Source organism: Oncorhynchus mykiss, chromosome 3 (genome assembly GCF_013265735.2).
Source record: "Oncorhynchus mykiss isolate Arlee chromosome 3, USDA_OmykA_1.1, whole genome shotgun sequence".
NCBI classification, from domain to species: Eukaryota; Metazoa; Chordata; class Actinopteri; order Salmoniformes; family Salmonidae; genus Oncorhynchus; species Oncorhynchus mykiss.
Window position 1 is genome coordinate 77,174,983 of NC_048567.1, and position 14,189 is coordinate 77,189,171.

General features: G+C 45.8%; 1 protein-coding gene across 2 annotated transcripts in view; it reads right to left on the bottom strand.

Annotated features, from left to right (window-relative positions):
• Positions 1–99: 99 nt before the first annotated feature.
• Positions 100–14,189, bottom strand: part of LOC110520616 (FERM and PDZ domain-containing protein 4) — a 70,339-nt gene continuing 56,249 nt past the window's right edge. The window contains exons 8-18 of one of the 2 annotated variants that reach the window (XR_005051385.1): positions 13,682–13,813; positions 12,991–13,110; positions 12,143–12,279; positions 11,578–11,704; positions 11,067–11,156; positions 10,411–10,593; positions 6,340–6,472; positions 5,242–6,243; positions 3,616–4,869; positions 1,250–3,100; positions 100–756 (exon numbers count right to left, since the gene is read on the bottom strand). Coding sequence is in view for 1 of the 2 variants with exons in the window: in XM_036975241.1 (XP_036831136.1) it covers positions 3,096–3,100; positions 3,616–4,869; positions 5,242–6,243; positions 6,340–6,472; positions 10,411–10,593; positions 11,067–11,156; positions 11,578–11,704; positions 12,143–12,279; positions 12,991–13,110; positions 13,682–13,813 (3,183 nt within the window). In the remaining variant the exon portion in view is untranslated. Of the gene's footprint in view, positions 3,101–3,615; positions 4,870–5,241; positions 6,244–6,339; positions 6,473–10,410; positions 10,594–11,066; positions 11,157–11,577; positions 11,705–12,142; positions 12,280–12,990; positions 13,111–13,681; positions 13,814–14,189 lie in introns of both variants that reach the window. The other variant, XM_036975241.1, reaches the window with a different exon arrangement.

Consider the following 14,189-nt stretch of genomic DNA (forward strand, 5'->3'; position numbering starts at 1 on the left):
ATTTGTGAAATATTTTGAAATTGATCATTGAAAATTGAAATGGGACCTTTACATTGTGTGCCATTTGTTATCAGAAGAATAAAGGAGACCAAAATCAGGTTGCAGCGTTTTAAACCTTTAATATGTTACAGTGCTGACTACCTAAATAACAGGAAAGTACTCAGTGATCATGTGCAAAGATTCATAAACTACGGTGGATTCAGCAAATGAAAAAGATTGAGGTCACAATGGACTGTAATCACATAATATCATTTATTTTCTTCCACATTGATTTGTCTAGAGCTCTTTGTCATATAATATGTATCATGTGTAAAATAATATTTCAATACAATGAATACAAATATAATGCAGATCCAATAGAGGTCTATCTACACATTACGCCCCATTATCAATTTGTAAAAGTATACTTATCAAGTAATATCAGTGTATATACCCTAAGGGGAATTCTTTTCTGGTCAGAGGCCTGAATATAATCTCTTTTAAAAGTGTCATCACGATTCAGAAAAGACAAAGGTATGTCACAGCAGTTCACATCGGTTTGAGTCGAATAAACCCATGTCTCTAATGTATGGCTTTGAAATCACTAATCAGAAAGACAACCGTGTTGTTCTGTTTACTTGTAAGGGAGTGTTGTAATTGAGCAACTCGGTGTATTGACAATAGCAGACATGGTGGTAGAGTGATGTGTCATCGGGGGAACTGCCCGAAGCCGTTTCAGCAGTTGCAAGCATACATAACTCATGACGACCTCGTCACCTTGGCTACCAGCTCGTCACCTTGGCTACCAGCTCATCACCTGGGCTACCAGCTCGTCACCTTGGCTACCAGCTCGCCCACCTTGGCTACCAGCTCGTCACCTTGGCTACCAGCTCGTCACCTTGGCTACCAGCTCGTCCACCTTGGTTACCAGCTCGTCCACCTTAGCTACCAGCTCATCCACCTTGGCTACCAGCTCGTCACCTTGGCTACCAGCTCATCACCTCCAGCTCATCACCTTGGTTACCAGCTCGTCACCTTAGCTACCAGCTTGTCACCTTGGCTACCAGCTCATCACCTTGGCTACCAGTTCATCACCTTGGCTACCAGCTCGTCACCTTGGCTACCAGTTCATCACCTTGGCTACCAGCTCGTCCACGTTGGCTACCAGCTCATCACCTTGGCTACCAGCTCATCACCTCCAGCTCATCACCTTGGCTACCAGCTCGTCACCTTGGCTACCAGCTCATCACCTGGGCTACCAGCTCGTCACCTTGGCTACCAGCTCGTCACCTTGGCTACCAGCTCATCACCTGGGCTACCAGCTCGTCACCTTGGCTACCAGCTCGCCCACCTTGGCTACCAGCTCGTCACCTTGGCTACCAGCTCGTCACCTTGGCTACCAGCTCGTCCACCTTGGTTACCAGCTCGTCCACCTTAGCTACCAGCTCATCCACCTTGGCTACCAGCTCGTCACCTTGGCTACCAGCTCATCACCTCCAGCTCATCACCTTGGTTACCAGCTCGTCACCTTAGCTACCAGCTTGTCACCTTGGCTACCAGCTCATCACCTTGGCTACCAGTTCATCACCTTGGCTACCAGCTCGTCACCTTGGCTACCAGTTCATCACCTTGGCTACCAGCTCGTCCACGTTGGCTACCAGCTCATCACCTTGGCTACCAGCTCATCACCTCCAGCTCATCACCTTGGCTACCAGCTCGTCCACCTTGGCTACCAGCTCGTCCACCTTGGCTACCAGCTCGTCCACCTTAGTGACCAGCTCGTCCACCTTGGCTATCAGCTTGTCCACCTTGGCGACCAGCTCGTCCACCTTGGCGAACCAGCTCGTCCACCTTGGCGAACCAGCTCGTCCACCTTGGCGACCAGCTTGTCGACCTTGGCGACCAGCTCATCCACCTTGGCGACCAGCTCGCGCTGCCGGCTCTCATGGCTAAAGCCCTCCACCAGTGACATGCAGGCCTTTGTTAAGCAGCAGAGCATGTGGAAACTGAGTCAGGGTGAGCAGGGTGCACCAGGGCCATGTGACTACAGGCGCTGCCTCGCTCTAGGGCCTTCATGGAGAGCAGCTGGCTGAATCTCCACAGGTCGGGCTACCTGACCTCTGACCTCTGGACCTCTCTCTGGCCCCCCCCTGACCTACACTGGAGCGCACCAGGGCCATTATCTAAAGGGAATCTCTCTGTGTGTCTTGGACCCCCTTTGGGAGGCTGTAAGTCTTCCCTTCAGTGAGTTCACATGGGCCAGCATTGTTCCCAGACTCATATCACTCACAGTCACAACACTGGCCATGTTGAGCTGTTCAGCCACAGTGGAGGGTTCAGCTCCAGAGGTGTATAGAGAGATTGTGTTCTCTACCTCAACACTGAGGTTGCTAGGGAGTGATTGGGTTCTTTGACCTCCAGAGAACGGCTATGGGATGGGGTTTTCTCCACCTTCATCTACATCGTCCCCAACCATGTTGGTCTTCCTCTTGGGGAAGCATTGAGTGAAGGGCCCGTGGCACCTCCTCCAGGCTCATCCACCACCTCCTGGGGTGCAGTCTGGGTAGTGGCATGGCTCGGAGCTGCTTGGCATCCAGTGATGCTGGCAGCAAGATGGAGGCGCCTCTGAAAAGCCTCCTGCCAGAGGACTGAGAGCTAACTGATCTAACAGACCATACTGAGCCCTGAGACAAGCTCTTGGAAAGTGTCTTGGAAAAAGCTAATCTCCCCTCTGTGGCTTGGTGGGGTCATCGGGTGACTGGAGTCTCTGGGCGCTCCTCCCGTTCAGAGTGGCTTTTGTTTTTTCCAGCAGCGCTTCGAGGCACCCAGATCCAGGGTGTGATGCTGTTCCAGCTACTCCTCAACATCCGACTCCTGAGGCTGCTTGTGATACGTTCACATGGGTGTACGCTTGAGAGGAATGCCTGGGTGCAGTGTGGGAAGGACTCAGGGCTGTGGCACCCCTGCTGCTTTGGCACACTGGGAACACTGGACTCTGGACATGCTGCTGCTACTGGTAAATGATGGTAGTGAGTTGGTGGTGGTGGCGGCGGCGTTTACCTCAGAGAGAGCTGAGGAGGAGTCTTTCCCACCAGCCATCTCCAGCTGTGTACAAGCTACACTAGGGGGAGCAGAAATACAAAGAGAATTGTTAAGCATCTCCCTGACAACATGGTGCATTGCTTTGATCTCTCATCACCCTTTCCTGTTTTCATCAGAGGACTTTTTTAGAAAGATTTTTTCTCTAATTATGCTTTCACAGCGTGGCTTGATTTCTAGAGAATGGTGTAAAATAGAACAACGCTGCATTTCAGCACTTTGACCAACTCTCCCTGCAGCAAGTGTTGTATAATGGACTGAGAAGGCCTCACGCACAGGAATATTATTACAACAATCCTCTACACATCACAGGAGGTTGGTGGCACCTTAATTGGGGAGGACGGGCTCATGTTAATGACTGGAACGGAATCAGTGGAATGGTATCAAATATATCAAACACATTGGTTTCCATGTGTTTTGATGCCATTCCATTCGCTCCTTTCCGGCCATTATTATGAGCCATCCTCCCCTCAGCAGCCTCCTGTGCTACACATTCATGCACTGTATTATTGTATAAATACACTTATTTAGTTGTACCTGTGGTTTCTTTGATCTTGGGCATCCGGTGGCAGTCATCTCCTCGTACGGTACCGAACCCAGGCTCGGCACTGGTGGCTGCGTGGATCTTCCTCAGCAGGGTGGGGTCCATGGTCTGATGTCTAGCCTTGCCTTGCTGTGTGGCCTGGCCTTGGGTGCCATACGCCTTCTCCTCCCAATTCATATGGCCCATTCCCTTGAGGGAACACTCCGAAAGTAGATGCATGTTTTCTCCAGCGCAGAGGGGGGAGTCCCTGGGCGTCACACATCTGCTGCTTCCTGTACTGCAGGAAGCGTCTATGGAGGAACACTGTGAGCTCTGGAGGGAGTGGACACCCTCGCTGCTCTGTAACGATGGCATGTGCTTACTAAGGTGGTACTCATATAGCCGCGTCACATCCTGCTCAGCTGAGGGGATCCTCGACTGCTGCTGCTGCCGGTCGCTGCTGGGTAAATTGGCTTCCTGGGTACTGTGGGGGTCTTTGGCATGGGAGTGTGAATCAGCATCTAACCACTGGCTCCTTTCATCCCAGTCCTGCTTGTCTCCCTTAATTGTTACCCTGCCAGAGAGGGAGGCTTGTGAGTCATTCACACAGTCTGGGGAAAGATTGTTGACCACTTTGTTTTCAGGCGGCCGGTGATATCTTGGCGGCTTCTCTCGATACGGATATGGCGTTCGTCCCAACTCGAATTGGTTCATGTACGGAGATTCCCTTACAATAGCATTATATTTGGGTGGCTCCCCTCTATTTGAGTGGACTTTGCTGTTTTGCTTTTCTCTTGAGTCACTGGTATCTCCCTGAATCCTGCCCTCAGGGTCACTGTGCTTTCCTGGCTGCTTGCACATCAAAGAGCCCATGTGCAGTTTGCTAAAGTAGTCGGTGGGGTACTTGGTCTCCTTGGTCTCTGGCTCCATCTCTCCCCTTTCTGAGTATAGGATCTGGGTGGATGACACACCCGAGGACTTGGCCCCTTCCTCTTTCTTCTTCTCCTCCTCCTCCTCCCCCTGGGTCTCCTGAGGGTCGTGCTGTATGGCCAGGGCCTTCCCGTCCTCATACTGTGTTACAGGCAACTCTATTTTCTCCTCAGTCAGAGTGTGGTAGCCCTCAGTGGTGGCCACATACAGTCTCAGGTGGGTTTCAGACAGTTTCTGGGCAGCGACCAGCTCTGAGCTCTCTGTCATCTCAGAGGAGTTAGTCTCGTTGCCAGAGTCTGACGAGGACTCGGGGCTAAATGCCCTTGATATTTCTATACCTGTGTGCCAGAGAGACAGACATTTTATTAACAACTTCACCTGAGGCACCTGAGAGATATTATAAAATGGTACACATTTCATTGGTACAAAAAGAATGAAAGCTATGAGTTGAAATGCATTTGTGCACCGTTTCATAAATTATAAAAACAAACAAAATGATACACAAAAAAAGCTCTGGAGACAAAATGAGTGTCACACAGCAAATGTTTTACGTTCAAAATGAATGACACATTGCACACACAAAATGGAAACACAGAACAAAATGGGTTTTTTTTATTGAAAAATCTACAACAACAAATGAAAAATGTTCATGTCTGGTTAATTTTCGTGGTGTTAATGAATAAACGTTACAGTTTTGTAAGAAGAAGAACCTGTGCTATTTTCTGACTGTGGTTTTGGGCTCTGCTCCTCAGAAGCTGCCAGGGCTTCCAGGGCCTGTAATGTGGACACAACAGCTTCGTCCAGGGCCCCCTCAACGCCCTCCTCCACCTGTGTGGTGACTGAGTCTATGATGGACACTGGGATATTATCACGGGTCCCCTGGCTCTTCTTGACAGGCACCCGGCCCCCCACGTGCTGCTCGTCCTCATCAGAGCGGTCCCTGAAGCCTGGGGGCGGGGCTGCGATGGCCAGGTTGAGGGAGTGAAGCAACACATCTTCGTTGTCTTTCTCGTCCTTACCCTCCCATGGCGGGGGCAGGGAGGTCAGGTCGATGATGTCATCGCTGGACCCAGAGAGCGTGAGGAACCTAGCCTTGTCCAGATCCCCCATCAGTCCCATGTCCTCCTCGCAGCTGATGTCCTCCTCGTCCTCGTCCGCGTCTGTGGTATCCGCATAGCAGATGTCGTGCAGCAGCGGCTCCTCACTGCACTCGGTGTTGCCGAAGATTTTGTCAGCGTACGGATATCCCTCCCCGGCCATCCCCATGAGATCCCTGCTGTTGTAATCCTCATCTAGTCGCTCATACATGGGGTCGTGTAGAACCTCTGGGCCTTCCTCCATCAGCCTCTGGTAGCCCAGGTTCTGGGGGTCCACACTGTCTAACAGAGGATCCCCGAAGGTGAAGGAGACCTTGGCACTGCGGGGGGAGTCCTGGGGTTTGGGCCTGGGGACACAGAGGTAGGGTTGGGGATGTGTTGGACCACTGGTTCCCCCTCTGGCATCCACCCTCTCTGCCATTTGCATGCAGTACTGGGGCGGCTGCTGGATCTCAGTGATATAGCCAGGGTCCATGTAGTCTGTGTCTCTATTGGTGGAGGGCTCTCTGGTGCAGCGCTGGTTGTTGTGGTGCTGGTGCTCCTCACATCCCCTAAAGGAAGCGCTGTATGTCCACTCTATGGCCTGGTAGACCTGCTTTACTCTGGAGTCATGGCCTGAGGATAGGAACCAAACCAGGGGTTGATAATCAGGTTTCTGCAATAGCAGTTATATTGTATGGACTTAGAACTGTATAGAGTCTAGAGACTCACCGGTGTTGTCTACATTCCCTGGTTTGACCACGTTGAAGATGGAACGCCGAGAGTTCACCAGTAGTCTGTAGTATCCAGCAGTTAGACAGGCCAGATTCATTGCATCAGTGGACTCCATTAGCAGAGTGATGGGCTGGAAGATAAGAGGACAACAATGAACACACACTAACTGGAAATAGACTAAGATAGAGTAATGTCAAGAGCTGAATTAAGATAATACTTAGTGTTATTCTAATGGTTCTCATTGAGCATTCATTTCCTTGCTTGATATTATTACAGAATATGATATTTTTGCTTATTAAGGCAAAGTACCAGAGGCTGTTTTTTTTAGTTGTTGCATCAAATGAGCATTTCTGAGATTTTAGGGTATTTTGGTATTAGTACTTTAAAAAGTAAACATAACATTTCTAAAACTTGATGTAGATGTATATTTTATTTTGTTTATCATACTGCCGTCATAAAAATGTAATGCATTTTAACCACATTAAAATGGACATAAATCCATCATTTCAAAGTAATGACACTTCATTTAAAAAATGTAAACAACGTAATCACCAAAAGTAATTATTGACAGGGCCATAAACAATAACTAGTAATGCTGCATACTCAAAGATAGGTTCAAATCTCACCTTTCCTGAGATGTAGTCACTTTTTAAGACAAAAGCGCAAGTACACAGTACAAATGTGATAACAAATTGGACATATTTCCTATTCAACAAAACTGTATGTATAAGGCGAAATTACTTATATGCTTTCTAAATATAGCATAATCAAATGATAAAATGACTAACTATAAGATTTCACCTTCCTTATAACTGTAAATTACATATTTGTATGTTTAGTGTTAGAGAAAACATGCATATTTTCTAAAGGTCTCTCTTGATCAAAACATCAGCCCCCATCCCTGTGAATGTCACACACAGCTCTAGCTTGGCTTTCTGAACTTGTTGGGAACTCACCTTTCATTTCATGTCCGTCTATGAATAACAAAGTGTTTTTTGTTTAAAATCTATGAATTATTTAGATTAATGGCTATAAACCGATCTCTGAATGTGCTACGATGTAAACATTGCAGGTATTTGCTTTGTCTGTGGCGCCAGCTTCAAGTGCTTTCAGATTTCACATCCTATAGTATGTCACACAGGCTCAGAAAAATACTACTGTGTCCATCGGTACCAGAACCGGGCAGGTCCCCTAAAAAGGGGTTTTAAGTCCAGTTCATATAGAATGTCACAAACTGGACTATATGTAGTAACTTACCTTGAACAGATGGTGATTGGGCCTAAATAGGCATTTGGCAATTGGTAGTCTAAATTCCTTATACTCCACTTTAAGTGTAATTTTTTGAAAGTCAGACTCTTCCCACATGCCAACTGATTTTTCTCAGCTTCAGAAGCATCTTTATTCACACCATGTTGTGCGGCTATCCTTAGATACATTTCGTTACGTTACAGCCTTATTCTAAAATTAATCAATTCATTTCTTCATTAATCTACACACAATACCCCATAATGACATCACAATACCCCACAATGACATCACCATACCCCACAATGACATCACAATACCTCACAATGACATCACAGTACCCCACAATGACATCACAATACCCCACAATGACATCACAATACCCCACAATGAAGAAGCAAAAACAGGTTTGTAGAAATGTTGGTTAATAAAAAAACAACAACTAACATTTACATAAGTATTCAGACCCTTTACTTAGTACTTTGGCAGGGATTACAGCCTCAACTCTTCTTGGGTATGATGCTACAAGCTTGGCACACCAGTATTTGGGGAGTTTTTCCCATTCTTCTTTGCAGATCCTCTCAGCTTGGATGGGGAGCGCTGGTGCATAGCTATTTTCAGGTCTCTCTAGAGATGTTTGATCGGGTTCAAGTCCGGGCTCTGTCTGGGCCACTCAAGGACATTCAGAGACCTGTCCCGAAGTCAGTCCTGCATTTTCTTGGCTGTGTGCTTAGGGTCGTTGTCCCATTGGAAGGTGAACCTTCACCCCAATCTGAGATCCTGAGCGCTATGGAGCAGGTTTTCAACAAGGATCTCTCTGTACTATGCTCTGTCCGTCTTTCCCTTGATCCTGACTAGACTCCCTGCCACTGAAAAACATCCCCACAGCATGATGCTGCCACCACCATGCTTCACCGTAGGGATGGTGCCAGGTTTCCTCCAGATGTGACACTGGTATTCAGGCCAAAGAGTTCAATCTTGGTTTCATCACACCAGAGAATCTTGTTTCTCATGGTCTGAGAGTCCTGTAGGTGCCTTTTGGCAAACTCCAAGCAGCTGTCATGTGCCTTTTAATGAGGAGTGGCTTTCGTCTGACCACTCTACCATAAAAGCCTGATTGATGGAGTGCTGCATATGGTTGTCCTTCTGGAAGGTTATCCCATCTCCACAGAGGAACTCTGGAGCTCTGTCAGAGTGACAATCATGTTCTTGGTCACCTCCCTGACCAAGGCCCTTCTACCCCGATTGATCAGTTTGGCCAGACAACCAGCTCTAGGAATAGTCTTTGGGACCTTCAATGCTGCAGAAATATTTTGGTACCCTTCCCCAAATCTGTGCCTCGGCACAATCCTGTCTCGGAGCTCTACAAACAATTCCTTCAACCTCATGGCTTGAATGCACTGTCAACTGCGGGACCTTGTATAGACAGGTGTGTGCCTTTCCAAATAATTTCCAATCAATTGAATTTACCACAGGTGGACTCCAATCAAGTTGTAGAAACAAAGGATGATCAATGGAAACAGGATGCACCTGAGCTCAATTTCAAGTCTCATAGCAAAGGGTGTTAGGCGGAGCAGCACAGGGGAACCCAAGCGCAGACTCAAGACAGGAAAACCGGGATGAATGAACCCAGATATTTATTGTAACAGGGAGAGAGATGAAGTGTGGATCCAGGGAAGTTCGGGTGAGTTGTAGGAAACCAGATGTGGAGGCTGAGGTTTGAGTGAGCTGGGTTGGGACAGGGTAAACAAGTCCAGAAGGGAATCCAAGGGAGTTATGGTATGCTGAATCCAGAACAGGGTAGCAGGAGGGTAGCAGGAGATGTGAACAGGAGACAGGAACCAGAGTCAACAGCGAGATGAATGAAGATTACGATCTGACAGAGTGGAAGTGGCAGGACTGAGCATTTGTAGAGGTCTAGATTATGGAACGGGTTGCAGCTGGTGGGGAACTGCTCTGACTCCAGCACACCTGTCTTCAACCACACAATCACAGAGAGAGAGAGAGAGAGAGCGAGAGAGAGCGAGAGAGAGAGAGAGAGAGAGAGAGAGAGAGAGAGAGAGAGAGAGAGAGAGAGAGAGAGAGAGAGAGAGAGAGAGAGAGAGAGAGAGAGAGAGCGGGAGAACTAGGAGAATGGCTGCAGGTCAAGGAGACACTGGATGTCCACTAGGGGGTGTGGCAGGAGCAGATGTGAGAAAGGGTCTGAATACTTACAGTATGTAAATAAGGTATTTCAGTTTTTATTTATTTTATACATTTGCAAAAGTTTCTAAAAACCTGTTTTTGCTTTGTCATTATGGGGTATTGTGTGTAGATTGATGAGGGGGGGAAAGTATTTGATCCATTTTAGAATAAGGCTGTAACGTATCAAAATGTGGAAAAAGTCTAGAGGTCTGAAAACTTTCCGAAGGCACTGTAAATTCTCCAGACTTGTATCAAGGAAATTGTTGATATGTTGTAACATTTTTATTATATCACATTTTTATTTGGAAATATGCACCAAAATTGCAGTTTACCTACATGTTTTTGTATTTTTATAGATACATTTTTTACATTTAATTTAACTAGGCAAGTCAGTTAAGAACAAATTCGTATTTACAATGACGGCCTACAATGACGGCCTATAGATAGAAAGATTAAAAAACTATATATCCACAATCCGTTCCTGGAGTGTCTTAACAAAATGTTACATATTTTTATAGAATATTTCAGAAAAAGTTTTATATTGGTGACAATATTCAACTGATAAAAAGTTAATTGTGATAGGATTAATGGGAAGAAAAAAATACCACACTCAGAATGAGTTAATTTAAAAGATTTCACCTTCACATCCAGAACATGTAGCTCTACCCTGACGTTCTTCTCGTCCTCTGTGTACATCTCGATGCGGTTGACGTGGCTGAAGTCAGCCAGCAGCGCCACCAGGTTAGTCTTGGTGTTGATCACATGACTGATGCCATACCTGGGACCCACTAGTAGAGTCACCTCTGTGTGCTTCTCGCCTTGCTGTGGGCATAAAGCAGAAAGGAAACCATTGAAAGACAATACACACGGGGGCGGACTGGGACCACATATCGGCCCTAGCATTTCTAACACACCGGACCATTTTTTTCACCTTGAGGCCCCCATACAGGCCCAATTTTTTCCTTGAAGCCCCCACACCAGCCCATTTTCTTTCTTGAGGTCCCCATTTTGTTCCTTGTCCCCCACACCAGCCCATTTTATTTATTGAAGCACCCACACCGGCCCATTTTTTTCACTTATGGCCCCCATATTAGACAGATAATGATCATTTTGGGCAAAAAATTCAAGTTAGACAGGCCCACTGCTAATAATGGACCAGCCCATCTGGCATTTGCCTGTCTCAGGATACACAGACTCCATTAATAACTTATAACTTATTATGATATGATATTCTGATATTTGATATTTGATGTGTCGTTACTCAAAAGTTCAGAAAATAAGAGGTAGTTATTTACCAGCAGTATAGATTTAAACACCCGCCCTCCATACAGTCTCAGGTCACTGAGATACTTCAGATAGTGGACCTTGGCCTGCAATGCTGACAGCTGAAAGAGAACATGAGCAATGTAGGCTACTGTCGTTGTATGAATGTGCACAGAGGATTTATTTTACAAAGAAGGTGGCGCTGTGAATGGTCACAGTGACGCATTACATTATCTAACAGTGGGAAATGTATGAGAGCATGAGAAATCAGGTTGAGTATTCCACTAGGTGGTGGTCTTTTCCAATGTGCTGCATTAAGAGTGAGCTGGAGAAGAGGAGACAGAAGAGAGGGAGAAGAGACAGAGAGAGAGAGAGGGAGAGAGAGAGAGAGAGAGAGAGAGAGAGAGAGAGAGAGAGCGAGAGAGAGAGGAGGGGGAGATGGAGACAGAGAGAGAGAGAGAGAGAGAGAGAGAGAGAGAGAGAGAGAGAGAGAGAGAGAGAGAGAGAGAGAGGAAACAGGAGAGAGATAAAAAGGTACCCTACCTTTTTTCCAGGAGGTACCAGATTCTGGTTGGTTTTGAGAATGTGTGTTAGGGCTTTCTTGATGTTCTTCTCTTTCATACTGGATAGTACTGCAGGAGGGAGGAACAGTGCCAAACCCCACTCCTTCCTGTAGAGCAAGAAACCATGGTAACGCAGTTTTAACGTACAACAGCAGAATGCATTCGTCCAGCAAAAATCAATCACTTTATAAAGAGGGGATGCATTGATTAGCCAACAGCTAGTCGATTATAATCCATATCCATATTAAATACCTGTGGTATTTATGACGCACCAATCAATGGGGAAATCGTTACTGTATCTGACATGGATGTAATTCCTTCATGAAGACACCCAAGCCAGATAATGATTTTTTATTTCCAGATTAATCTCAAGTCACTGAGTAAGTGTTGAGAGTCTAATGTTGTGAGGGTGTCAAAAGCTCTCATAACAATGTGTTGCTGGATTGAACATGCAAGGAAATGCAGTGCCATGTTTGAACTTAGTCATTGGATCTGTTCTGTGTTGACCTGGTTTTGAGAAGCAGTGTGAAAACCAAGCTACTCACTCAATGTACTTGAGGGAGACTTTCTGCGATTGTTTGGTGTTAATGGTGAGGATGTACATCTGCAAGGCAGCCAGACGCAGGGCTGTGTCGTATTTCAGCTCTGACCCAAATCTCTCCAGCACCACGTCATTACAGCTCTTGAAGGGGAGAAGAGGCGGAGAGGAGAAGAGGAGAAGAGAGGAGAGGAGAGAAAAGCAAAGGGGAGAGAAGAGGAGAGGAGAGGAGAAGAGAAGAGAGGAGAAGAGAAGAGAAGGTAAGAGAGGAGAGGAGAGGAGAGGAGAGGAGAGGAGAAGAGAAGAGAAGAGAAGAGAAGAGAAGAGAAGAGAAGAGAAGAGAGGAGAGGAGAGGAGAGGAGAAGAGAAGAGAAGAGAAGAGAAGAGAAGAGAAGAGAAGAGAAGAGAAGAGAAGAGAAGAGAGGAGAGGAGAGGAGAGGAGAGGAGAAGAGAAGAGAAGAGAAGAGAAGAGAAGAGAAGAGAAGAGAAGAGAAGAGAAGAGAAGAGAAGAGAAGAGAAGAGAAGAGAAGAGAAGAGAAGAAGAGAGGAGAGGAGAGGAGAGGAGAGGAGAGGAGAGGAGAGGAGAGGAGAGGTGTTACACTGCACCTTGAACCAGACAGTACGAGTACACAGTAACTATGGTATGAAGTTACATTTGGCTCCCCTAGTAACTCTGGTTTTGGTGAGCTCCACAGCAACAGCAGATCATTTACATTTTTTCTGAGCTAAAGTTTCTACAAGGAATCTTACCAAATACATATCAATGAATATCATAGAAAAATATACATTTTGATAACACAACAAACGTGATACTTTTCAATCAGGCAGTGTTGTCGTCCATGTGCTGTGACTCACCTGAACATAGAGGTATTCAAACGCCACTGCATCTCTCCTGAGGAGGTCAATGGGGTCCTTCGGGACAAAGCTGATGCGGAAGAAGCATTTCATCTTGTGCGCCCCTGGTCTCTGTGTTGCCTAAGGCACCAGACCAGGACAAGGAAGTGTGTTGCGATGTCATGAATAATGAATAATGGATTAAAGATACTGCGATTTAAATGCTGACATTTATTTTAAAAACTCATCACAAACCTATAAAATGGGCTTGAAATCTATATCCTCATTTGTATGCTTACAGAAACAAAACAAAATGTATAACTCACATTTGTTATAACAAATGTATTTAAAAGACCAGAATGATAATCATTGTTTTATTACAGTTTTTAATTTTTATATTGAATATATAATACTGACCTGTCTTTTTTGTGACAGAATCACATATTTGCAATGAGCAAAAAAATGAAAAACTGTTTCTCAGCCACATTATACTTATTTTAATCTGCAGTCTGTTGGGGTGTCTGCATAATGTTCACTGTTACCCTACAATCATTCAATCACATGCCCACCAACATCCATTTCACACTGACTATGAGGGAAAAAAAGGCAGGTCATATTTAATTACAATGTATTAGGGCCTAATATCGTCAATCTGTCGTCTCCCCGAGCAGGAAGCCACCCCACTGTCATTACCCCACCCATGACGTCTCACCTGAGTTAACATCTCCTGCTCGTGGAGGAGCATGAGTCTGCTGGCCGAGCCCTCGTGTCTGTGCTCCAGCATCAGTGAGAAGTGTTCTATACTCTTAATGAAGAGCTTCTCTTGCAGGGTCAAGATGACATCCTTTCACACAGACAGAAGACACATTCATTATTCATGTGTTACTGTATGTGTCAGGCACATGCAGGGACCACCAAGTGACAGAGTGAGGTGTGACGAGAGGGGAAAGCTGTGTAAAAGCACACATTTGCATTATATATATATATTATATATATTATATATACCCTAGCTAAATATGTATGTATTTTTTAAAAGCAAAAAAAAACATTGCATATCCTAGAAGGTAATGGAAAATAAATGGGGTTTGAGTCTCAGTAAAAACCTAATTCAAAATGGAGGATTTTTTTCACATCCCATAATCATAATTGTACGGAGCATAACTTGACATTGTGTCAGCCGGCGTTACATAATATCACACAGATTAAAACCGTACACTTTT